This window comes from Pezoporus wallicus, unplaced genomic scaffold (genome assembly GCF_028554395.1).
Source record: "Pezoporus wallicus isolate ANWC-B61680 ecotype Strahan unplaced genomic scaffold, APGP_CSIRO_Pwel_v1 contig_3812, whole genome shotgun sequence".
Classification (NCBI taxonomy): Eukaryota; Metazoa; Chordata; class Aves; order Psittaciformes; family Psittacidae; genus Pezoporus; species Pezoporus wallicus.
Window position 1 is genome coordinate 2,420,374 of NW_026639618.1, and position 26,740 is coordinate 2,447,113.

At 40.3% G+C, this 26,740-nt stretch overlaps 1 protein-coding gene across 1 annotated transcript; it reads left to right on the top strand.

Moving 5' to 3' along the window:
- The first annotated feature begins 658 nt into the window (after positions 1–658).
- RAD21 (RAD21 cohesin complex component) lies at positions 659–19,741 on the top strand. The gene is made up of 13 exons (XM_057415253.1): positions 659–853; positions 2,638–2,767; positions 4,934–5,033; positions 5,981–6,087; positions 6,986–7,189; positions 7,771–7,896; positions 9,788–9,910; positions 11,148–11,371; positions 11,689–11,851; positions 12,228–12,379; positions 13,888–14,037; positions 15,274–15,357; positions 17,899–19,741. Exons 1-13 carry the CDS (start codon positions 710–712, stop codon positions 18,088–18,090), a joined length of 1,899 nt encoding a protein of 632 aa, XP_057271236.1. The 5' UTR covers positions 659–709; the 3' UTR covers positions 18,091–19,741.
- Positions 19,742–26,740: the final 6,999 nt, after the last annotated feature.

A 26,740-nucleotide genomic window follows, 5' to 3' on the forward strand; every position in this document is an offset into this window, starting at 1 on the left:
ATGAAGGAGAAAGAGGAAAACTAAATCTTCAGAAGTTTGAGATAATGCAGTCAATTTTCTTCATTTTTTTTTTTATTCAAGTGTTGATAAAAATGTTAAGTGTTATTAGAAGGATTATGAAATGGAGAGAGCGTGTTCAGAAATGAAGATATAATTGTACTTTCCATAAGAAAATATAGTGAAATCCAAGAAGTTTAGAACTATGTATTTTATAACGCTGAATGTTTTACTGAAACCATGTAGAATATATACTGGTGTAGTATATTAGTAGCTACTGAATTAAGAGTGGAAAGGATTGAAAGTGGAAAGTAGGAAACCGCTGTGGACTGAGAAGTGAGACATGTTTGTGTTGTATGAGTTTGGTGTCATTACCATGAAGTTTAATATATTAAAGTTTTGGGTTTTCCTTGCGGGATGGTAAAAATTTTTAAATTACGTAAATGGACATTGGTTACTGTTCTTCCTGCTTTGTATTTCCTCTGCAATAAATATATATGCTATTGCATGGCTACCACTTGTAAGTATTGGCTTTTTAAATAGCTTGAACAAATAGTCTGACCATAATGAAAGAAAAGCAAACCTGTGCTTTTCCTGCTGAGGATAAGGGGGTGTTTATAGGGATGTTGCTCTTACAGATCTTCTACAAAAAAGAACAACAAAACTGCCTTTCTCTTTGCAGGTTTGCACTTTGTTTTAGACATCTGGGACCATGTTCTATGCCCACTTCGTCCTCAGCAAGCGTGGGCCGCTTGCCAAAATCTGGCTGGCGGCCCACTGGGATAAGAAGCTGACCAAAGCCCACGTTTTTGAATGTAATCTGGAGAGCAGCGTGGAGAGTATCATTTCACCCAAGGTACTTGTTTTACACTGATGTAATGTTATCTTGTAGTAACAAGCGATTATGTGTACAGGTGGTAGTTACTGTTTGGGTCACTGATACGAATAAAATTTGTCAAGTTGTTACTGTAAAGGGTGGAAAGGTCTGTTCAGATGTGAAATAATCCATTGACTCTCCGATTCTTAAGAGTATTTTCTTGTCAATTTTCTAATGCTGAAGTATGATGCAGTTAAGTTACCAAATGTTTTGCTTTATGTAAATAGGAGACTTGTATCTTGATGTACCATGTGTCATTTAGAAGCAAGTGTTTGGAAGAGGAAAGCCCAGGCTTTCTGACAAATAACTTTTAAAGGAATTTTGCTAAGACTCTTTCAGTACTGTTGTTACTGGGAGGTGTAGAAATAATATTTTAAGATAAGTTGTTTATGCTTGTTACTGAAGTTCAAAGCATTTTTCTGCTTAGCTGCAACAAAAAGATCTGAAGTATCATAGTAGCTTGTAATGTTACTGGTTACATGAGGGTAGTTTGACATGCAGTAAAAATACTATACTAGTGTAAAAGCTTTTGAACCTTTTTCTCTGGTTTTCTGGGAAGTGAATAGAGAGCAACAAAACTGAATATAAGACTTCTGGATGGCTCTTGGGATTTTCTTTTTTTTTTTTTTTTCCGTCTTCATGAAATTTTCCATTGAAGAGCTAGGGGACTGATATGGTTGTGACTTTTGCCACTTGACAGGTGCCTAAATGTCTCGAAGGAACAGCAACTATTTGAAAAAGAAAACTTACTTTTATCTTTCGGTACAAGCATGAAGTGTTTCTATAATGCTACTCTGGATTTTGAAGAACTGCAAAGCATAAGCAAGAACTATACAGTACAATCATAGAGATGCTCTTCTAGAGCAGTGATTTGCTTCAATGTCAACTCTGGAGGGATTTAGAAAGATTATGATAATGTTTATGGCATCACAAGTGAACTGCAGCATTCTTGCAGGAAAAGGAAAATAGCACGCTTTTGTACGTTTAACTCTGTGGAACACTTTAATTATCTGGAATGTTAGACACTGTATACAACACAGGTTTTGAATTTTTAGAGTTTGAGGTTAAACCCCTATGCCCTCTATGGCTTAATCATTCTAGGAGGCAATTTTCCATGTACCCTTCATCACAAGTCTCGTGCTCTTTCACACTAAAGTACTTTAGAATTGAGTCCTTCCCTGAAATCTTTTTAATCAGTTTTCTGTTCCCACAGCAGATACTTGATTACATAGTAAAGCAGTGAGTTTAAAGAGGAAAGAAACTAACTTCTTTTAATGTGGCGGTGCTTGTTTATGGATGCCCCACATCTTCCAATATTTTTCTCTGGTTTTCTCCTTAACTGCAGGACAGAAGATTGAGAGGTAACAGGTATCAGTTTTTAACCAAATTTTACTTGAATTGTAATTTATGACTGTCCTTTCCCCCACCCCCAATAAAAATAACAAAGATATCAGAAAAAGATACTGTAAAATGGGGTTTGCTATGTCACTTTTTTTTTTTATTGTACTAGACAGAGCAGTGTTTGGGAATTCCTGGAGTGAGATGCTGTTAATTCATGGATGACCTGGCAAATATCAGTCAGTAATATATAGAGTATCATCTTGAACTGTCAACTTTGTATTTGTTCATTCTTTAGTTTTCTGCTGATTTTTACACTTGGTTTGGATATTTGATGTTACTTGTGCAAAACCAACTGAAATTTCATTACAGGGAAAAAAAAGTGAGGCCACATCTAATTCACTGGTTGTGCAATTTGTTTTTAGGTGAAGATGGCACTTCGAACCTCAGGACATCTCTTACTAGGCGTTGTTAGAATCTACCACAGGAAAGCAAAATATCTTCTTGCAGACTGTAATGAGGCTTTCATTAAGATTAAGATGGCTTTTCGTCCAGGTATCTGTCTTTAAGCACTCTCTTGAAAAGTAACATTGTTTATATAATGATAAGTATTAAGAAGGTATACAATTCTGTCTTCCTGTCTCTGTAGAAGAATTGCATGCAGTTCTTTCTACATGATTAAAGAAGTTCTTCAGCGCAGTTTCAGTCCACTGTGTGACTGAGTTGTATGCTAAAAAACATCTTTTGTGTTCTGAAAGAAAACTTTAGTGCTGATTCACTAAATCTCAGTTATGATTTTGGCTGTTGTTGGTGTATAAATGGAAATATGCTGCATGGTTTTTACCTTCTGTCATGAGTCTGTAAAAGGTCAGTTGCATGCACTGAATAGAAGCACAGACAGCAGCTTGTTTCCATCAAGGGCGAAGAATGCCTAGCCATGAGTTACAGTAAGCTGGGTTTTTATTTTTACCTCCTTCATGTTTTAGTTTCTGGAAATAATGTGAACTGTATTGTGTGCAACAAAGATATTTTCCCTTTTGTATGTGCAGCACACAACTTCTCCTTTATATAGTTGCTTACTTTTAAGTTTTTTTTCCATGAAGATGTGGAGCCATATTAATAACTGAAATGATTTTCCATACAACAGTTCATTACTTGGCTAACACGCAGTTGATAGTTTTCTTTCATTTTGGCCTGGGAAACTTTTTTCCAGCTGTGGCAGTGATGCTGCTGGATACTCACAGCTGCTGAATCGCATTCTACCTTTTTAAGTTTGTGAGTAACTTTTTCTTTAAAGGAAGACTTTTTTGGTTTTGGGTTTTGTTTTTTTCTTTTAAAGGCAGCTCTTGAAAGCCAGTGCCACAGTAAATTTGAGGAAAGTGAAGGTATATCATTCTTTTATCTTCGTTTCCCAGTCTCCATTTTGTGATTCAGGCATTGAACTTTATGTAGCTTTCAGTGGCAATTTGTTGACCGTTGCAGATTTTTTGTTTACTATTGCATTTAAGTGCCCCAGGTGATCATATCATAAATTTGTCTAATTTCATAAAGTAATTTGTTTTCCCAGTTTTTCCACTCCTAACAGAGTGTGTGTAGAAGGTGAAGCACCTTAAAACAAGGCTAACAGAACATGGCATGCTGACCTGAAACAAGTTGAGGCACTTGTCTTTGTTCCCAGTTTATCAGCTTTGTGATTTAGATATTGTCCTTCACCCTGTCTGCACTGAGAATCAATTACATGTTTTATTTTAAGCAGCCAACAGCTAAAAATATTGAATAGCCCTGAAAGGATGGACTAGGGTTTCTTCACTCCTAGCCAAGTTCCAGGATGAGTAAACTACAGACTCGTGCTTCTTCCTGGTCTCTCTAGACTGTGGCTCTTTGCTTGTTCATTGCAGAAGGAAACATGATGGGCAGAGTATTTCTGAAGTAGCTGTACCTCAGAGTTGCCTGTGTTATGTGGGTCAGAAGGCAGAAAGTAGATCTCAAATGTTCTTCAAGTTACAGAAGAAATTGAACCTTCATTTCCCATGCACTTTTAAGTGTCCTGACCTCTAAGCCTTTGAATAAAAGAGAGGCTCCAACTATTGGCGCTGTTCTTATGTGATGCCTAATCTGATAGTCATGCTCTCAGAATGCCCACTGAATAGTAGATTATACGTCTCAGGAGGGAAAGAAAAGGTATGTATGTGGTTTAGCTAATCCAGCTCTTCTAAATGCAGAAATCTAGGAGTTTGTGCAGCCCAGGTGCAGTCAGTACTGTGCTGGGACTTTCAGAGCTCATTGAACTGACTGAATCACAGCTTTAACCAAAACAGACTGCTGTGTTGTTGCTGCTTTACCCAAACCAATGGGACTAACTGGATCATCTAGATCTTCATGATAAACTGATTATGTAGCAGGTTACCTGCATAGTGTTTTGATGATGCGCAATGCCTCTTTTGGCTGCACAGCTCTGCATTGGGCTACAGAAATGTTATCCAGTGATTTGAGGCTTCCAGGGTCATATGAAACAGGACAAGGGCTTGAGGGTATATATTCTGAATTTAGACTGAATCTCAATTCTAACATTACCTAAGGTTTCTTCATAGGTGTCTAGCATCAATTCAGTTCATCAGTTTAAAGACAAGAAACTCATGCAAAGAAAACAGTACTGAAGGCAGAGGGGGAAAATGCTGTCCTTTTAAGGAGTGGGAACTTACGTCTGAGTGTTCTCTGCAGGGGTTGTCGATTTGCCTGAGGAAAACAGAGAGGCTGCTTACAATGCTATTACCTTACCTGAGGAATTTCATGATTTTGACCAACCACTTCCGGATCTAGAGTAAGCTTGGGCTGCTTTTTTGTTTGGTTTTTCTTTTATTTCCATGCAAATGATGTCTGGTTTTAGTTAAGGAGAGCTTGGTTTTAAACAGCAAAAGCCTTGCCAAACTAAAGAAATCCAGTCTGTAGGTAACTTGTATCCTTAAGCCTTTTGCTACACCAAGGAAGTACACCATCATCTTTGCATTGATTTGAGGTTCATAGTAGCATGTAATTTTAACTGAAGCTAAAGCTGTCCATACAGAGGCTTTTAAGAAACTCAGATACGCATTGTTATTTCCTTCTTTCTCTGTGCAAGGCATCACATATATTCTCAGGTTAGACAAGATTAGTTTTATGGAGATGTCTGTAGTGGCACTTTCAATTCTTAAAACTTTTTAATACTGATTGGTGGCTTGTGAACATAGTAACAAGTGTACAACTTGAATTGTTTGTTACCCTTTTGGATTATTCATAATGGAATTTCTGGGATACAGTTTGCTTTACTCAATGTTCTGTCTGGTTTATATTTCAGATTAATTTGAAACCGCATAAAAATTCTGTGGTCTTCTAAGAAATGGACCTTAACACACCACAGAGTGTTAACTTGGCACTGCTACTAGATAGATTTATGATAAATTAATATACTAATAACTTTTGACATTTGAAGGGGGGGGGAGATATCTTTTCTTGCCTGTTAATTTGGCCTTTAAAACTGGTGACCCTGACATAGCAAGGGGTAAGGGAGGCTCCTGATACGTCTCCCAGAAGCTAATGCAATTTGGATGATAGGTTTTAATTGTGAATCGTCTGACTGGTTTAAGTAATGTTTTCTATTCTGTATCCACTATCAGGTTTTTCATTCATTGATTGAAGCGTGTAGTGTACTACTTAGAAGCTCATTTCACATTTCTCTAAGCAGGCTTTATCTGTTCTTAATTTTTAATAATTGGCTTCTCTTTGTTTAAGTGACATTGATGTGGCCCAACAGTTCAGTTTGAACCAGAGTAGAGTGGAAGAAATCACAATGAGAGAAGAAGTGGGCAACATCAGTATCCTCCAAGATAACGACTTTGGTAAAAATCTTGTGTAGTACTATGTGTTACTAAGCTGGTTTTGGTAACTGTAAAGTTACAGTTTTGCAATTGCAATGGATTCCCAACAAAACAGGTCCAAAATGTTGTGTTTCTGTACATTAATTTTTAGTTTGTTCATGTCAGTTTTTCCTCTTAATTTCAGCAAGCTTTTAGCTGCTTATGTAAAGCTGAAGAATCATAGCATCAACTATGTTGGAAAAGACCTATAAGATCATCAAGTCCAAATATAGTAAAGAGTATTCAGTCAAGTTGATTAGTGAAGTACTATGTCAATTACAATTTTCAAAATGTGCTGTGAATATGAAGTCAGCTGTTGCTTTAATCATAGGCATGTTTCCAATCAGAAACTGTTAGGAGATTTCTAAAGCTAAAGCAGTTATGGCCACTAGTTTACTTCTTTCAGTATCTTCTGAAGGACAGCATTCTAAGATCTGAATTAAAGCCTGAAGACAGTTGCACTTGAATATCTAATTTCCAGAGTATACAAATGTAATCCATAATTTAGTAATCTTTTTGAAAGTATGATCTAGGTATTGATGGTGGTATTGGCTTGCTCGCTATACATGAAGCCCAAACTCAAGGCATAAAGTACAACTTTTTTTTAATTCCTTGGAATTCTTTGGTTTCAGTGCAGCTAAATTTTAGTAGGATCTTGCTGAAATCAATTCACATAATAAAATTCTTTGAAGAGGAGATGGTTATTTTTATAATTGCTTGAACAGTATTTTCCCTGTGGTGTTGTTGGGCACTATTCCTTATATCTTGTCATTAACTTCAAGTAAGATAACTTGAAATGATCTTGCATATGGGCCTTTGAGCTAGGTCTCTTCCATCTTGGTTCTTTAGTGTTTATATCAGTGAAATCGTATCCTTGCAGGTGACTTTGGGATGGATGATCGTGAGATGATGAGAGAAGGTAGTGCATTTGAGGATGACATGCTAGTGAGCACCAGTGCTTCCAATCTCCTACTGGAACCTGAACAGAGCACCAGTCACCTCAATGAGAAATCCAATCACCTGGAATATGAAGACCAATACAAAGATGATAATTTTGGAGAAGGAAATGATGGTGGAATATTGGGTATGTTTGAGAAATTTGTTTTTCCTCTGTTCTATCTTCTGCCTCAATAATTAGCTCTGAGGGGAAGCAGGGAGGGAGGGTGTTTCCTTTGTTGACAAGGTCCCTCTAAGTTGCGTCTTCAGTAGTGGGAATCTGTTTTGAGAGTGCTACTGTGATACAGTACACAGATGATGTGTAGCATGTTAAGTGTTGGCATATTTCAAATGAAGTAAAATTAAATCATCCTGAGTTTTTACCATTCCGTAACATTCTTTGGACAAAATATTGTACTCTTCTTGTTCTTTGACTCCTTCCAAGGGTTTAATTAATATGTTGAGAATTGTATCAAGTGCTTCTTTGTGAACTACTAAGAAACTAGTAAGATGCAAGTATGTGGAATGTGCATTGTAATAAAGGCTATCTGTAACCTCAAAATTTGAGCAGAAATGTGCCTTGAAAAAGAACTAATTGCTTTTATGTCAGCTTTGAAAGTATAGGTTTCTTTAACCTTTGCGTTATCTTTATCTGTGTTGTCATGAGTTTGTTTATACTTGTTTCATGAGTTTCTGGATGCAAAACCGATTGTTTCGTATGGTTTTCAGATGATAAACTTCTCAGTAATAATGATGGTGGTATTTTTGATGACCCACCTGCACTCTCAGAAAGTGGAGTGATGATGCCAGAGCAGCCTCCTCATGATGATATGGATGATGATGATAATGTATCAAGTGAGTATGAGCGAGGGCTAGGTCTAGAATTACTTGTTCTAAACGGATTTAATTGGGATCCTGATTCATAGAATAATAGAATAGGTATTCCTTAAAAAACACATTGAGCTCGAAGGTATGAAATGTGGTAAACCACTTTAAGGTGTGGAGGAGGGCATTGTCAGGATCCAATTGGAGAAAACCCCAGTGTTGGACCCTTTCTCGTTTGTGATCCCAAGAGGGAAATTAAGATGCAAACAAGGTCAAGTATTGTAGTTGATCAGTTGGCTTGTTAAAAAAAGACAGTTATTATTAAAAAGGGAAATTACTGTAATAAAGGGCATAGCAGTAGGACAGATTGGGGAAAAAAGTAGAAAATGAGGCAAGAATTTGGGATGCAGAGGGAGAGATGGTCACCATCATGGATCTAGTAGTGTCCCGGGGATCCACTGTCATCAGTGGTGGGAGTTCTTCAGGGTTTATAGTCAGTATCAGGGCTGTGTCCCCCCAGAGTCTGTAGTAGTCGTTGGAGGTGGGTGTTCTCGTGGAGTTTGTCCCCTTTAAGGCACCCTTGGAGGTGTCCTGATGGAGTTGCCCTCAGGGCGATGTCTTGTGGATGGTGTCCATAGTAGTCATCAGCGGAGAGTGTCCTCACAGAGGTGTCCTTTTGAAGTCATCTTCAGGGCAAAGGCTTTTTTTTTTTTTTGTGATTACCTTTTCCCCCCTTCTGTAGTGAGTTGGAGGGAGTACCTCTGTTCTCCATGTCAGGTATTTGTCATGGTTTAAGCCCAGCCAGTAACTTGGAACCATGCAGCCACTCACTCATTCCCCCCACTCCCAGAGGTATGGGGAGGAGAATTGAAAGAATGTAAATCCCACAGGTTGAGATAAGAACAGTCCAGTAACTAAGGTATAACATAAAACTACTACTGCTACCACCAATAATAATAATGCTAAAGGAAATAAAATAACAGTGGGAGAGAATACAATTGCTCGCTACTCACCTACTGATACCCAGCCGGACCCCAGCAGTGATCTGGGCCTTCCGGGTATCTCCCCACAGTTTATATACTAGGCATGACGTGCTGTGGTATGGAATACCCCTTTGGCTAGTTTGGGTCAGGTGTCCTATCTCTGCTTCCTCCTGGCTTCCCATGCTCCTCCTCACTGGCAGAGCGTGAGACTGAGAAAGTCCCTGATGGGAGTAAGCATTACTTAGCAATGACTGAAAACATCGGTGTTATCAGCACTTTTCTCAGGCTAAAGTAAAAAACACAGCACTGCACCAGCTACTAAGGAGAAAAATGACTGCTATAGCTGAACCCAGGACAGTATTAAACATTCCTGGTGGACCAGTTTCCCTGGTCTTGCAGCCAGCTCTTCAACTGCATGTGCCTGCAGCAAATCTGGGGGTAATGGGCAGCAGTTCCTCACACCTTGAGATAATGGAGTCTTATCTCAGCTCTTTCCTACTCATCCCTCAGGCAATGGATGAGTGGTGTCCCATTTCACTCCTCACACCCTTTTCCCAGGCAGTGGATACTGGAGTCTTAACTCCTCCCACCCATCTCTGAGACAATGGAACGGTGGAATTCCATCTCAGCTTCTTATAGGAATCGGATCCATCTCTCACAGGCATGGGAAGGGTAGCACAGTTTCTTAATGTTTTGACATAGTGAAAGGTACTTGCTCTAGTTGGCAGTGGGTGGACCAGACAGCCCAGACTCAGTAGATCCAGTTGAGCTGTTACCAGCTATTCCTTAAAAGGAAAAATAGTTATTCCCTAAAAGCATGTTGAGCTCAAAAGTATGAAATGTGGTAAACCACTTTAAGGTGTGGAGGAGGGCATGGGAAGGGTAGCACAGTTTCTTAATGTTTTGACATAGTGCAAGATACTTGTTCTAATTGGCAGTGGGTGGACCAGACAGCCCAGACTCGGTAGATCCAGTTGAACCATTACCAACTATGACTGATCAGACAACACTTGTCCCCAATGAAGAGGAAGCTTTTGCTCTGGAGCCTATTGACATAACTGGTGAGTAAGCAATTTGTGGGTGTTCTACTTGGGTCATCAGAGACCACCTTAGTTTCATGGAGTGGAAATGAATGTCTAGCACTGCTGCTGACTCTAGTTCTCAGTTGAAAGAGAAAGCAGACCAAGTGCTGTATTTCTTCTATTCTAACCATAGCCTTCAGGCACTTTCCGCATAGGTACCTTACACTGATGGTCTAAATTGATCCTAGTTTGTAGTTTCTGCAGTCAGTGTGTGCAGCAGCATGATACTGTAGCTTTTGGTAAACATGCTGCTTAAAATACAGTGCATTGGAATAGAACTTACCATGTCTTTAATTCTAATGCAGTGTCTGTAGTGCAGCACAATTATGTTTGATGGCCAGGAGTGACTGTTTATACCAAGAATGAGAGCTCTTCTGGTGACTGATAGCTTTAATGAATTGATGATTTCTGGAGATGCATCTGTAGTTGATGTTCTTCTAAATAGTAAATTCCTTGTCTTTTTCTCTAATGCAAGACACTCTATTATTTTAACTGGTACTGTACTTGGATCATCAGAAACAGATCCCTGTTTTATTGAAAAAAAATTATAAAAGATTTGGAAAAAATGTAGTTTGTCCTGTGTTTTCAGACTGAACTCCAGGCCAGATTTACTGCTTGGCCAATTTAAAAGGCCCTAGCGCTGCCCTCTGGTGGCAAGCTAGCAGCAGAGGTCCTAGCTGATCAGCTGGGACCAGCAAAGACAGCGTTTGCCAGAGCTTCAGGGTCTGCTGCAGAGTGCCAGGCTGTAAGCAATTTGCAGTAAAGTCATTCTAGAGCAGGATGAGAGGTACAGGTAAGATAACCACCCACATTAACACTACCAAAGCACAGATAGGGCTTAGGGGAAAAATTTGGTGGCATTTTAACTCTTTGGTCAGAGGGGCCTTACATCTCAAGGGTTTGCTCCTGAAGATCACCAGCCTGACAAGCAAACCATGAGGGAGGGAGGCAGATGAGGACATTGAGGCTTAGGTAGATTTAGAAGAACTACATGTACACATGGAAGGGTTTGTAGGTTCTGGTACAGCATTCATAGTGTTTGACCCTTAACTAGGGCTTGCAGCTTTTCATTCCTTCTCACAAAGCTAACATTGCCTTAGATTCTTGAGGCAGCATTATACATGGGCAGATAACACCTATAGAGAACCTGCAGGATTATTGCACAGTGCTGTGTCCGTTTGAGTTAACCTTTATTACTCTCTAAAAATCTCAACAGTCAAGGAAACCAAAGCAAAGAGGAAGAGAAAGCTGATTGTGGACAGTGTGAAAGAACTGGATAGCAAGACTATTCGAGCCCAGTTAAGTGACTATTCTGACATTGTTACTACGTTGGACTTGGCACCTCCTACTAAGAAGCTGATGATGTGGAAAGAAACTGGTGGTGTTGAAAAGCTTTTCTCTCTGCCTGCTCAGCCTTTGTGGAATAACAGGCTACTGAAGGTAATGGCTTTGTGCAGGCTCATTTCTAAATGGACTATATTCAGGATTGTGCCTCATATATAATAAACATCAGCATATGAATAGCGATGTGATAGCAGTATTTATAATTTTAAAAAGTCATTAAAACAACTAAGATAACACTAGCTCTTAAAATAGTTATCAGTTATAGAAATAAATTACCTTTTTTGTTAAATGTTAATACTGTTGGAAAGGAGCATAAAGAATGGGAAAGGAAATGGCCCATAATCGCTTGTTTTGAAATGAAATTAAGTGACACTGAGAACTACAGTAGTGATTAACATCACCTTTCCCTGTAGCTCTTTACTCGTTGTCTTACACCCCTGGTACCAGAAGACCTAAGAAAGAGGAGGAAAGGTGGAGAAGCTGACAACCTTGATGAGTTCCTTAAAGACTTTGAAAACCCAGAGGTTCCCAGAGAGGAACAGCAACAACAGCAACAGCAGCAACGAGATGTCATTGGTTTGTGTCTTGTCAAAGATGCTCTGCTTTCTGTCAGAGCTTATTTTTGACTCTTCTGTTTGTGCTTCGTATTAAGTCACCAAAGATTATGAATGAAGCAAAGAGCTTTGTAATGGTTGTTTAGCTTGATACACAGCCTGTGACTTAAAATAGCCTGTTTTCCTAGAAGCACAAGACAATTAGAGTTTGATCCAGTAGGCTAAATGGATGTTGGATTGGGTTGTATGCACATCTGTACCAGTTCTGTTCACAATGGTGCCAAAGCTATTCAGGCTGTTAAAAGAGTGCTCAATTCTAAATCAATAGCAGGTTGGACTTAGCAATGTAATTTGAAGCTTTACAAAGTATCTAAAACTGGGTTTGTTCTGTAACATAGATGAACCTATTTTGGAAGAACCAAGTCGTTTGCAAGAATCAATGATGGAAGGCAGCCGAACCAACCTGGATGACTCTGTAATGCCACCACCACCACCTCAGACAGGTGTTAAGCGCAAACTACAGCAAGTAGAACCAGAGCCAGTGTTACCTGTGAGTAAGATTTTTTGATTTTATTTTCAATATAAGAATGAAAAGTGATACAGATTTGAGGCACTAGTTTTCTGCAGTGATGTGAATATGCTGGAGTAGTATCAGAATCTATGGCCCTGGGTAGTCTTTGTGGTGTTTTACCTAAATGCTTCAGTAAGATTTGCACTTAAAATGCAGGTAGGATAAAGAAATGGTGCTGTCTCCTCCAGAAAATAGCCTTTAAGGAGAAAGGTGTATGGCTTACAAAGCTATTAAGTTCTGTTTGGCAAGTGTGTATGAGCAGCTTTCACTGATGAAGAAAGAATTGTGTTAGCTGTACAGCTTCCTTTTAAAGATAGTCCTGATGTTCTACAATTAAGGGTTCGAAAGATAATTTTGATTTTTAGGAAAGATTTCCTAGTTGACTTATGAGTAGGCTTGGAAACTGGCTCAAATCTTTCTCTTCTGTAAAAGCTATGATACAGTATGAAAGATAACCATGTTTGTGAAGTGGGGGGAAATGGGCAAAACGAAAGGTGTATTTCTTTTCTGAATGCTTACTTGGTGAGAGCATTCCTGGTTTATGCTGTCTTGTGTGTGGTATTTAACCCCACTTTCACAAGTTTCTTGGCGAACAGGTCATTTGCTGTAGAATGAGACTGTTGGATATTACATTATCTTACTAAAAAAAGTGGCAGGTGCTGCTCCTCTTGGCCATGTGATTGGATGAAATTGGCATTAACTGTACTTTGTGGTGCCATTGGTGTGTGTTGGGAATTCTTTGATCATGCCAGCCAGATCAGGCCTCTAGCAGTAGCAATATATTCTACCTGTAGCAGTATCTGCTCTGTGTCTCTAAAAAGTTACTCTGAGGTATTTTAGAGTAGAAAGAGTGTAAAACAGTTTCCAGGTGTCATGGTAACTTTACTGGCAAACACTTAACTAAGCATAGATTCAGGGGGGAGAATAATTTTATTAAAACTGAATATATAAATCTTTTTAAACTGCTTTTCTGGATTTTCTTGGTAAAAATATCTTCTGAGGAATGAGACCCGATTACCAAAGTCACTCATGCGTTTTGAGAAATTTAACAAAGTACCTACATCTTAATTCCTTCATGCTTGTCTTGCAAAGACCATAATTTTGATAGCTTGAAGATACGTTGTTCCAGTGAGTTAAAATGTGTTTGTGTAGCACTACATCTGGTTACATGGGATTTTAAAGTTGCATGAGCTGATCCAAGAAATGAGATCAGTAGTTTGGGTGGTGGACTAAGTGAAGTTTATTGGAAAGCCTTTTTCCTTATAGTGGTGTCATAATTTTTGGTTTGAATAGAATGTAAAAGATTAAAAATACATCTGTGGACAGCAAAACAAATTGCTTTATGTGCTTCAAAACTGAAAAGTTCTGACAAATGGCTCAGATTTAGAGACTTGGGTTTTGTGAAAGTGGTTTATAGCATCAGCATCCTATTGTAAAAGCACTGATAAGTGATGCTGCTGGTTTAACTGTATTGTGTACTCTTAAAGCATCCACCATCACAACAGCTGGAAATGCCACCTGTAGAAATGCCTCCAGAGGAGCCCCAAAACATCTGCCAGCTAATACCAGAGCTAGAACTTCTGCCAGAAAAAGAGAAGGAGAAGGAAAAGGAGAAAGAGGAGGAGGAGGAAGAGGAGGTAAGAAATCTTATCTGGAAAGGGTTTGTGTGTTCCTCAGCACTGATTGACTTTGGAATCATTAACTGGCATAAGAAATAAATCTTTAGTCCTTACTTGGGAAACTAAATCTACATTTCCAAAGGTTCTAAATATGGATTTAAAAATTATTCTGTGACCATTTTGTATTATTTATATTATTCTGTTTTATAAATTGCATATACATTCTTCTTTGAATTAGAGGGTTCTCCTGTTCTCACATATGGTTAGATTAAACCACTGTATATATTTATGATGCCTTATATGGGAAGTTTTGACCTTAATTTTATGGTTCCATTTCAAATAATCGATGCCAGTTCATAGATGTAGATTTTTGTAAGAAAACCATTGATGTTCTAAAATGTGATAACTGAAGCTGTTTCTTAGCAACAATATTTAATATTCTGTGGATATCAAGCCAAACTTCATTGATTGCTTTCATTTTACACCCAAAATACATAATATTAAACTAGGTTTTGAACTGTTTTATTGTTGGAGAAGGAATGTATCTGGACATGTGAAGTTACCCTCTATAAGAAGTCACATATACAAAGAAATGTGAATTACATCAGTCAAGATGATTTCCCTAACAGCGTAAATAGCTGTTAGAGCATTTTCAGTTGGAAGTGATCTACAACAATCATCTAGTCCAACTGCCTGACACTTCAGGATGTTGCTTTTAAAATACATAACACATCTTCCGTAAACAAGTACTGTTTTGTGTAGGTGAGTGTTTCATAGGACATGGGGAGCTGAGTCATAACACCTGCTGGTCTTTGCAGCTTTTAGCAATAACCTGTTTTCTTTTCGGTAGTTCTGGTTCCAAAGTGAAATGTGAATATATCTATGTTTATTAATGTTTGCAATGCAAAAAGCACTGTTAGTACTGTGTTCAGTGCTAGCAATTCTAGATTGGAAGGAAGGGTTTCTTCTCATTCATCTGTCGTGACTGAACTTCTCTGTTTTACTAATTCTCAGCATAACATTTTGAGGTATAATCATCATGGTAGGCAACCTTGCTACGGTACATCAGCTTAGATCTGTCTTCCTCCATCCCACTTCCTGCCTCTCCTGGATGTATCCTGCAACTCAAATTGTCTAAACTTTCTGGCTTGATGAAAAGAAAAAGCTGCAGTGATACCTATATATCCTCTTTCATTGCATAGCTCGGTGGATGAAAGATTATTTTGTAAATGCATGAATTTTGGCTACTTGCAGGAGGAAGATGGCACAGGGGGTGATCAGGATCAAGAAGAAAGGAGATGGAACAAGAGGACTCAACAAATGCTTCATGGACTTCAGGTACACATGATCATTTGCTTCTCTTAAAGTAGCCTTTGATGCTTCTGACCGTAGTAGGAAGGTTAAGAATGAGCTTTCTTTGCAGTAGATGTTACAGACTTAAAAATACCAGTTCTGTTGTTTTGGTTTTTTTTTTTTTTTTGGGTGGGAGGGGTGGGGGATGCTTGTAATTGATTAAATCATACTATAATTGTCATTCTTTTTCCAAAGAACATTTGAAGTTCAGTTTTTTTCTTTAAGAGTTTTTCAACGTTTATGTCCTCACTTGGTGTGCAAGAAAGTGGAAATTCAGATTTTAAAATAATTGTGTTTTTAATGAAACCTTAGCACCTGTGACTTAGTGCTGTGTTACCCTGAGCAAACCCCAACAAGGTGTAGGGATAAAACCCTGTTACAGAATGTTTAGTCTCAGCTAGGCTAGTTTGAAAACTTCCATGCTACGATAAGCTGAATTTATAAAAACTATGGGAATCTGACCTTGGCTAAGGTGCAGTGTTACTTTTCAGCATGTGGCTTTGGTCTGTACAGACAGATAATCTTTGTAGGATGGATTCTTGCTTGCTTTTTTCTGATAACACCCCATATATACACTTACGTGCAAACTGCTGTCCATTTGCATCTAGGTTTCTGTGTGTGTACTTCATATATTCTTGGACTACCTTTGCCTTTCAGTCTAGTTTGTGGTTCCTACCCTTTCTTCCCTTAAACATTTTGGCAGCTCCTGAGATTCCACTGTCACTGAAGTGTTTCAGTTCTGTCTCAAAGCTGGTTTTGTTTTCCATCTTTGCTTTTTGGTGACATTGATAGGCTCTGTATCTGCTGATATAAGCTCATTGTCATTATTGTGTCTCTGAACTTCCAGTATAGTGAACTGGGTGCAGCAATGCTGCAGAGCTTTCAGTGTGATGAGATTAAGTAGTATTCTGTGTTCTATTAAGCTTCTCAAAAGTCTGATATAAACAAGCAGAAGCTTTACAGTTCTGGAAAATCTTACTAGAGTTGTATTGTAAGAATTACTCCTTACTTCACACAACAATAAAATTTTAATTTGAAACTCCTAAATAGCCCTTAGGACACCTAAGTAAAACTTAATTTAAGTACCTTCACAGTGTAAACTGATGTGATTTAAGTTCCTTTGCACGGCTGCATGAATTCTGCTAATAAGATTGTTTTAAACTGTGGTTGTGGCTTAACCCTGGTAATGGGCTCAGCCCCACATAGCCATTTGCTCACTCCTTCCTGTTGGAATGAGGGAGAGAATTACGGGGTAAAAGCAAGAAAATGTAGGTTGAGGTAAAGGTGGTTTAATAGGTAAAGTATCTGCAAGCAAGGCAAAACAAGGAATTCATTCATTGCTTCCCAACAGCAGGCAGACATCTAGCCATTTCCAAGAAAGTAGGGCTTCACTGCATGTAATGGTTACTTAAGAAGACAAATGCTGTAACCCCAAATGCGTGCACACATCCCTCTTGTTTTCCCCTGGCTATTACTGCAGAGCATGACTTCATGTGGTATGGAATATCCCTTTGGTCAGCTGGGGGCACCATGAGCTGCTGTGAGGAAAGTTAACTCTGTCCCAGCCCAAACCAGTACAACTGTTGCCTAAAAGCAGTTTTTCAAGTGTGCAGATGTTCAGTTGGTAATGTTGTGTAATGTTTTCCTCACCGAATGTTTCATCACAGTTTCTGAAAAGAGCTTTAGAATTCTCTTTGCACCATGTGTAGCTTTTTTCTTCTCTTCTTTCAATTCTCTTCAATATGCCCCAAAGAGCATTGCACTGGATGGCTGAAACATTAAGTCTGTAATGAGATTTGAAGTTAAAATCTGTTTAATATAAAGTAATTTGGTTTGGCCAGCCGAATATCTTTTCATCTAGTAGATATTCCAGAGCAGACAGTTCTGTTTTGAATTGAGGGCGTCAGTTGTTGTTCTTGCCAGCAAACAGATGTATTTTCCTGAATATTTAAATATGCTGGCCAAGACTTTGAAAAAAGTATAAGTGACTTTGGGTAATTCAGCTTCAGACAAACGGGCGAGCTTTAGAAATAAACAGGCTTTCACGTTGGGGAAAATGAGGCATTTTAAAGAGCCTGAGCTCTGGAAATCTTGTTTCAGACAACAGGTCATTATTATTATTTGTTTTGGAGTTTTTTTTTAATTTGAGAAATAAAACAGGATATATCCCCCCCCCCCCCGCAGTTCAAAAGTCTTTGTCCTGTAGTTAGAAAGGACTGGCTTAGCTCTTGGTGCAGAAGAAAAGCTAGTGCCATACTGCAGTTTTTCTGGAATAAGTTCAAGACTGATTTTTATTGGCACATCCTTGTGAAGCCGCCTTGGTTTCATTTAGGTAAGATCCATATAGAAGTTTCCATGTACATGTTGTGATGTCCCCATCCAATATCATGTCCTTCCCAGAGTCCTGGGGGTGACTGCTACTGCTGAACCCAGGACAGTGACAACAACCAGAATCTTGCCAACAGGCATTCTTCTTTGTATGTAGTCCTTTATTTAACTTGTGGTATCGATGTTCATGTTTTTCAGAGAGCTCTTGCGAAGACTGGAGCGGAATCCATCAGTTTGCTCGAGCTGTGCAGAAATACAAATAGAAAACAAGCAGCTGCCAAATTCTACAGTTTCCTGGTACTTAAAAAGCAGCAAGCTATTGAGCTGACACAGGAGGAGCCTTACAGCGACATCATTGCAACACCTGGTCCCAGATTTCATATCATTTGAATGGTTAGATACAGCAGAGCTAGTGTTTCCTTTCACTAGTGCATACGTGTATTGCCCCATCTGTAGGGCCCAGAAGACCATTGCAGAGAATTTAGATTTCATTGTCTGTATAAAGTCCTTGGTTTTTCTTTTTGGGTTATTTTGGTTTTTTGTATTTTAAATCTACCACTTAAATTTTTAGTGAAACTGCTGGGGTGGGTGGCTTGAGTTCCAACTGCAGAAACCAGATGGCTCAAGGACCCAGATGAAGATTGTTTAACAGCTTGGAGCAGATGTGTGCAATATTGGTGCATGTAATGTTGAGTATCAATGAAAATGTCTTACAATAATTTGACTAGCTGATTCAATAGTGATATTTTTAACCTATACAAGTAAACCAGAATGGCCAGCCTCTTGTCTGATTAAAAACTTTGCCAAACTCGTCTAAAATGTTCGGTCTGCTTCTCATAGTAGTGGGTTTTTCCACCCTTCTCTAGATCTTTGTGCATACCATGGGTCTCTCAAAGCTGCCAATATGAAAGGTAGTGCCTGATCCGTCAGCTTGCGTTCTCACTGCATTTTTGCAGTCAGATTTTTTTGTAGCCCTTAATGCTAAAGGGAAACAAGTGTCTGTGGAAAGCCCTTCCTCTGTGTGATCCTGTTGCATGCACAGAAGGACAGAACACGTGGCAAGCATTTTAGATGAAACATTCCCTTTCACTTGTCACCTCATGATGGTCCACTACTGATAATGGCTGATTACTGTTAATAAGCATCATGTGAAAACTCTGTAGTAATTTCATTTTCATTTTGAAGACCTCAAAATGCTTTAGGTTTGTTAGAGGTGTATATAAACTCCAGACTTTTTAAAACAGACTTCTAGATTGTAAATTATCTGATTTTTATTAAGCAGGCATATGAAGACATGATTAAGAGAAGTAGAACAGTTTGCCTTTGTAGAAAGGCTAAATTCAGATGCTGCCTGTACTGAAAGGGCAACAAACTTGAATATACAGTACAAACAGGCACAGTTCCACTTAATTGTGTAGGGTGTTAATGGCTCTTTGGATATATTTATGGTTTTAGTATCAGTTCTTCCAATAATGCGCACTCCTGTGTTCAAAACATTTTATCAGTTTGGCAAAAGAAGTCCCACTTGATTTTGCTTGCAGAGAATGAAGCTTTACTGCTAGACCAGGTAGCACCAGAAATATATGTGAATATAATACTGATAATGGAAACCTGTCTTAACTTTTCTTAGGGCAAAATTATTCACACTGAAGGTTCTGGTTTTAATGTTGGCACTTTTGTGAAATAATTTTGGGACTCTTGAAAATTCAGTGTATCCTCAACTGTAAAATTATGTGAATGTTTAAAAAAAAAAAGAAGCTGAGACTACATGATGACCATGTTTTAATAATCCTTGAAAAAGTTAATTGTATAAAGTTACTGCAGCTTTATTTTCAACATGATGTGCCTGTAAAACCATGGTTTTCCCCTCTGTAAAAAGAGACATTGTAGATAACTTGAATGTTTAATTATAGAAAAGGTCATTAGTTTCTTGTTACACATTTTTAGTCTGGTTTTGTTGCTTTTCAGGGTTGATATTCTTGGAAATAGTTGATGCTGTTATGTATAACTTTTCTAATAAAAGTTGTGTTATAAGCTGTTAGGCATTAGCTCTGTATCTTGTTTGAACACCTTTCGCTTGTGCCATAGGGACCTGCCATTTCAGGTTGCTTGTTTTGGGACTGGAAGTGTAATGATATAGCTCTTTCAAGAGATTTAGAGCTTGAGTATGTAAATAGATCTCTTGCCATTAGGAAGGAAGAGTTATTTTACTGGCCATACTGAGGTTTTGTTCAGGTGTTCTATGCTAGGAATGTCTGTGTGGAAAATTAGGGGAGGTAGTGTATGGAATGCGATTCATCTCCATGCCAGTCACTTCTGAATGTCAGAGCATACCCAGCTGGAGCTGTTGTAGCTTGGCTGTTCCCTTGCTGCTCGAATTGCTGCTGCGTGTGGGCGTATCAGTGCTGATGAAGCTTTGTGCTCCTGGATCATCCAGGCCTGCAAAAGCAGTGCATCTGCCACAGAGTTAGAGTCCCTCACTCAGGTTACCTACAGAGCTTGGAGCTCCAGGCAGTGGATTCTGTTGGACATGGGCTGCCTCTGGTAGCAGGATCCAATAAGATGACTTAATCCAGGCTCCATGCACCAAGCTCCTGAACTGCTTTTGTGCCACTTGTGGTAGGAGTTGGGCTGATTTTGTTTGTGCTCTTAAGTCTTGCAGGGCACAGCCTGCCCTGAGTGTGTGTGCGTATGCATGCATGCAGCTTGCCTGCACTGGAAAATAAGGACTTGATTTTATTCCTTTGGTTAACGCCCTATAAGGGAGAGAAATACAGAAGTTTGGGTAAGTAGGACCAGAATGAAAGGAAGCTTTTCTGCCTTATGTCAATAAGCTAGGACACTTTTATGATCAGTTTTGCTCTTTGCTACACTGCTGTAATCAGCATTCAGGGCAAGTTGATTTTGCAGAGGTGTACGTGCCTGATGGTACTAAATATAATCTGAGACAATGAGTGCAAGCTCTGCTTCGTAACATACAAGGTTTGTTACTAGATTTGAACATGACCTGTAAGTAAGTACTGACAGACATGCATTTCTTGGAAAGCAGGCTTCACGGTAATAACACTGATCAGCTGTTGAATAAGGTCTAAGGAATAGTGAGGGACAAAGGATATTTTCTCTGTATTTCTCCTCTATCTACAGGAATCATATCTCCCTGCTCTGTTACTGTGCAGACACATGATGAGATGCAGAAAGACTACCTGTTGCACAGCATTTACTCTATTTTCCCTATGACTGCTGGAGTACTTCAAGCACAGCATCTGCATCTTATTACAGTTCCTCTTCAAATAAATGTCTAAAGGGTTTTAAAGGAATTAACCATAAGCATTCAGTTAGTCTTCACTAGGTAAGAAGCCATTTTCTTAGCAGTGCAGTAACACCATCTACTTTCGGAAAACAATCTTCTTGTAAGAGATTTAGATCGATGACATTACCATAAAATGTATTTATTCCTGCCTTGCTGCTTTACCATCCAGGCTGGAATGTCTCCAGCCTGCACCAGCAAGGGGAAGGAACTGCTGTGAACACACCTTGGAGCTCCATCATCCCCAGTGCCACCAGGTTTGTTCTGTCTGCAGAGCTTGAGTCCTTCTGTCAGTGACTATGAGGCATGCCCTCATTCCAAATTGCTCCTTTCTGGTGGGTGAAAAGGAAAACAGTTAATGGAAGTATTTCTGCTATGAGATTAAGTTGTTGAATGAATTGCTGCCCTGCATGTCTGACCACCTTGGAAGACATCCTGCTCCAGCTCTCCCTGGAGAGAGCTCTGTTCTCATTCCAGGGCGGAAAGGAGGAAGTCAGGCAGGTAATGCTATCTACAGCTGGAGGTTAAATAGCTCTGCTTCTGGGAAGGGCAGGAGTAGAGAACTGGCATCCAGAAGACAGTGTACGAGGCAGGTTCTAACAACAGCCAGCATTGGCTGAAAGTACTGCTGGGACTCACAATTCAGGATTTTAAACCAGCTTGGTTAGTGACCCAACTGGCAGCTTCATGTGCAGCTTTACTTCAGGGACTTCACTGGAGGGTCAGGTACATGGTGTCATGGATGCTGAGCTATGCCCATCTTTTGTAGACACTAGGTTGCCTTTTCTGCTTTGGTCTTCCCAGGTGCTCCTACACCTTGCAGCTTGACTTCCTCTATTTGCAAAGGGTTGTTCTCCACCCGCTGTTGTCACCCCACTGCACAACTCTGTGGTGGTATGTAACGTTGCTTGGGGCAGGGAAGAGTGAGGTTCTGGTAAGTTTTTCTGTTTGCAAAGCACTCAAGTGTCCAGGGATCATGGAACATACTTCCTCAAGTGCTCATCATGTTCCTGTTTGTGCTTTTTCACAGATTCTTCTGTCATACCCATGAGGTGGCTGAGCTGTATATTGTGAACTAGAGAGATGAATGCAGAGCAAAGCTAAAGGACCAGGAAATAGACTGTCCCAACACACAAGGCAGGAAGGACAATTCTCTGCATTTCTTGCTAACCTCTAAACATCTGATAAAGCCACCAGAGAGACAAGAACCGGACGTAGGGAAAGGGAGGTTTTTCCCTCGTTGTTCTCACAGGAGCTGTGAGAATAACATTGGTTTAGCATTTGTTTTAGTTCAAAACATTTTCATGCAGGACCTGAAAACTCACAAAGGAGAAAATATTCATATTAGCCAAACACTAATGTTAATGTTGTGTTAGAAGTAGAATAAAGTGCCAGAAACTTTCTGGGAGAACACACCCTCCAATTTCACTTGGCCCCAGCTATTCCCCAGCAGCCAGGAAGGATACAAGAAGTAGTCTGGCTGTCACGAGCCAGGTCTCTACATGCTTTCCCCTCCCCAGCCCCTCTGCTTTTCTTGTTTGCCCAACTTTTGTTTTCAATAAAAGCATTAAACATAATAACATAGCCTGAAACTTACACTAAATAATTGAGGACTGTGTGGTTGACCTTTATTCATGGATGTTTATAAATATTTGACATTGATCAAGAGTACATGTGATGAGAAACACAGATTTGCTGATGATACTCAGCATCCTTCTAGAGCAGATGGCATTTTAGAGCCAGTAGCGTTCCCTGTGCAAGGACTCCTCTCGAAATTAAACTGTTCTGCTAGTTCCTTGAATACTTTCCCATTCCCTGCCTTGCAGTGCCCAGCTAATGCTGGCAATTATTTTTACCATTTAGTTATCTAGGTTTGGGGATGGTAGGGATTGATTCAGGGTAAAACCCACCAAAGGAAGCACGGTTCTTTCCTCCAGCTGGATCAGTTCCTGCACTCTGCGTACTGGGCAGGCGCACAGAAACGTGTGCCAGCAGAGCACAAGAAGCACCAGGCAGGAGAACTGAGGAGGGGAGTGGTGAGGATTGCTTTGTCGGGTGGCTCTGCCAACTTTGCATGTGTGTTAAATCAGTCAAAGAAAGTGATTCACAATAATGCTCTTTGAATTCAGGAGTCCCAGTGCTGGCTGCACCCGGTGGGTTGGCATGTTCATCGTCAGCTTGCACAGCAGTGTTCATAGGCTGCTTTTCCAAAGCAGAAATTGAATGTTCTCCCTCAAATGGGGTATTTCTGTGACAGAACCCAAATCCAGCCTCTGCCAGAGGATGTGTCTGCACTGACTTTCTGTGCCTCTTGTGAAAGTTGTCCTCACTGTACTTGAGAGTAAGCCAGAATTAGAGGCAACGTGCACTTCACAGGCAGCTTGTGCCACACATCATAGTGGATTGTAGCTCTGACACGGAGGATCGGAATATCATAAACGGTTCCACCGCTGAGCAGTTCTGCAGAGAAGTTCAGCTACATTTGGTTTTGTACAAATTAAGCTGCTTCTCATGTTCCTTGACTACGGGACTAATCTCCAAAACAAAAGAAATGCTGATGTTTGAGGAATAAAAACCCACAGTCGGTGTTAAGAGAAAAAATAGAAGGAGAAGCAGCTTAGCATTTGGATTAAAAAGCCACATTTGATGTTTAACTCAGGAATGTTTCTCTGATTAGACAAATAACTGATGAGCGACCCTGCAAACAAACGACATGTTCCATTTTGCATTTTGTAATTACATGCATACAAAATTGAATCAGTTCTTGATGATGCTGAGGGAGGCAGCAATGAGCCAGAAAAGGCATGAAAAGGTTTGTTATGGTGGCAGCTACTTAGCAACAGGAGCTGCAGGTTTTCCTTGATCATTTCTCAAGGCTGGAATAAGTGCGGAAGACAGTGCTAAGTTTCATCTTCACATCTGTCAGAAGCAGCTCCAGCTCATTAATTGTGGCAGGCTGCTCCCTGCAGTGTGAATTGGGGCTGGGATCTCTGTTGCCTTCACCACCAAGCTGGTGAAATTGCAGGAAAGCTTTTGAGCTGAGCAGGTAGGCCTCACACTGAAAAGGTTTAGAACCAAGCCCAAGAGGAACAGACCCACCATGTGTGAGAGGAACGTTTCAGGAGTACTTAACCACCCTTCACATCAGCAGCAAAGCCAGCATCATTCCATCACTCATGCTGTTCCCTTGGCAGGGGTGATGTGACCATCGGAGCATTGCAGATGTCCAACGGGTTTTGTCTATTACCAAGGTGCTGCTCCTGATGCAGCACAACTGGGCAAGTAGCTCAGCCTCTTGTGCACACAACTGTGGAGCAGGTTTTCCGTACAGCTCTGTAGTCTGTGTCCTCATCACTCAGAGCTGCTCCCTTGGGCAGATACAGAGCTCCCGGCATGCTGAGTCTGGGAGAGGAGGAGGCTGAGCCTGTCTCAGGGAGGAGCGTTAGGGAAATACAGTGGATACCAAATCCAGCCAGATGCACTGGGGTAACACGCAGCAGAGCCGTACTACTCTGAAGCCTTGAGGATGGACTGAAGGTGAGTGAGCTGTGGGTTTTCACTGCAAACGAGGTGGATACATGAGCGCTGAGTTCAGCAGGATGACAGCCAGGGCCTGCAGCTCGACTGCTAGGATGAGGATATGACAAACCTGCCTGCTCAAGAGATCCACAAGTACAAACATGAACCTCAGCTGTCTCTGAGGTCTTGCTTCAAAATCCCTCTCCATTTCCATGGTCCCAGAGGCCCAGTTTTTCAGCTGTAAAAGAGAGTTTTCTGCTTAATTTTGGGACCCAGACATTTTCTGTCAAAGGACCACATTTCTGGAGCTAAGGCTATGTGTGCTCATTCTTTATTGTAAAGCAAAGCACACCTTTACCTCACACGCAAATAAGGCATCCGTAGTGTTAAAACACAATCAAAACATGCTTACCATGCTGGAAGGAAAACCAAGACTACTCTTACTCTTTAGATTTTGGTGTCTACATGCTCCTACCTCCGAAGTGTGGCACTTCTATTTTGATATGAATGTGCGTGATTTTAGTTAACAACAAAACAACAGCAATGTTTTGAACTTAACACCTTCCTTACAACAAGAGGAGCTGGGCTGCGAAATGCTTGGATTCAGGACAATGCAGTACATGTGATTTATAACTTGCCATCTGTGAAGAAAATGGACACATAGTACCAGTGTTTGTGTCTGGTTAAGGGAGACAGCGCTATCAAGAAGGGTACTACAGCTGTCAATTTCTGTAGCGTAGCAACCCACTTACACACAATTTCTGAGTACGCAGGTAAAAACCTTGGCCTGTTTTCCTGCCCAAAGGGAAAACAGATGCTCTTATGCAGCAGCCCCAAGTCTGGTACTCAACTGTGAGCTGTTAGGAGTTCCCTGACAGCCTTGGACTCAGGGTTTGCTTGCTCCATAGGAGCTGATGTTTTCCTCAGGGATGCACCATGCAGGTACACGTGTGTAAGCACTCCTTAATGAACGGCACTTGACAAGCCACCCAAAACTATAAGGTGGCTGTTTTCCTTTCCCCCGCCGCTGGCAGAGGGACTTCCCAGCCTGTCCTACTGGAAAGCTTAATCGTGGCTAACCAGAGTGAAGCCTGTGAGAGAACCCCATGAAGGTGATTGAGGTGTGTGCCCTGACATCACACTCCTACATCTCATCACACGTGATAGCTGCAGAGGAAAGGCAGCACTCTGATCCCTATCACAGCATGACCTGCTGGTGGCAGAGGAGTGGGGTGGAGGCAGCATCTCTTGCCATAACCCTCACAGTTCGGACAGGGTTCTTGCACTCAAGTCACTGATGGTCTTCATCACGTGGGTAAGACTTAGACTGGAGTACCAGGACCAGGCTCATGGACGGAAAAGATGTCTGTGTGCTTTACAGTAGGAGTGTGAAAACAATGCAACTTCTAAGCAGGAATCAAGCCAGTTTCACCTGCGTTGCACAGGTGTGTTTGAAGACTCTTTTCTGCCTACTCCGGTGGAGAGGTACCAAATTAGCACCGTGTTTTAAACCCGAAGAGGTAACAAAATGTTCCAGCAAGGTTGGGACTGATATTTAAAGAAAGAAATAATTTGAAGATGATTGGACTCTCCTGCTGCAAGTACTGTGTGTGTTATTTGAACACTTCAGTGTCTAATTAATGCTGTCCAAAATAATTCTGCTCCCAACACAGGACAGAGAAATCCAGTTTAACCAAAAGGTACAGATAGCAATGAGGCGTAACATTAATGAAGTTCAACTGCAGAACTAATTGGCTCTTGATTTGACAGATTATCACCATAATACATAGTCTGCATGTGTTTAAGGCACATCCTCCTATAACCAGCTTCTAGATCCCACTTAAATGTAGTAGAAGTAGCTTGCTTTTAATTAATTCTTTACAAACTGTAGTTTCTCTGTATTTTTTGCCTCTGATCGGCTAAATCAGATCTTTTTATCCAGGCTTAGGCTTTAGAAGCACCATGAAGTCTGGTAGGTATGAGTTCTTGATGAAAGCCATGTAACAGTGGGCAAAAGGCCAAGAAAAGGAGATTTAAAGGAATTAATTTCCTGCTGACTGAAGGGGGTGTGAGGTCACATGCATTTATCTTGCATTGCGATTCCCTGTTTCCTTCTGGAAGGAGAAGGAAACTTGTCTTCATGGCATTACTGTGCTGGTGGTTTAGAGGACCTCAGTGTAAAAAGAAGGACCAAGAACTGAAACAGCCCAAGGA

Excerpts from the sequence above, each read along its gene's own strand:
- RAD21 (XM_057415253.1), top strand. The coding sequence starts at position 710 with ATGTTCTATGCCCACTTCGTCCTCAGCAAGCGTGGGCCGCTTGCCAAA. Across the intron at positions 9,911-11,147 it reads GGAGCCTATTGACATAACTG|TCAAGGAAACCAAAGCAAAG; the intron begins GTGAGTAAGCAA and ends AAATCTCAACAG. Across the intron at positions 11,852-12,227 it reads GCAGCAACGAGATGTCATTG|ATGAACCTATTTTGGAAGAA; the intron begins GTTTGTGTCTTG and ends TCTGTAACATAG.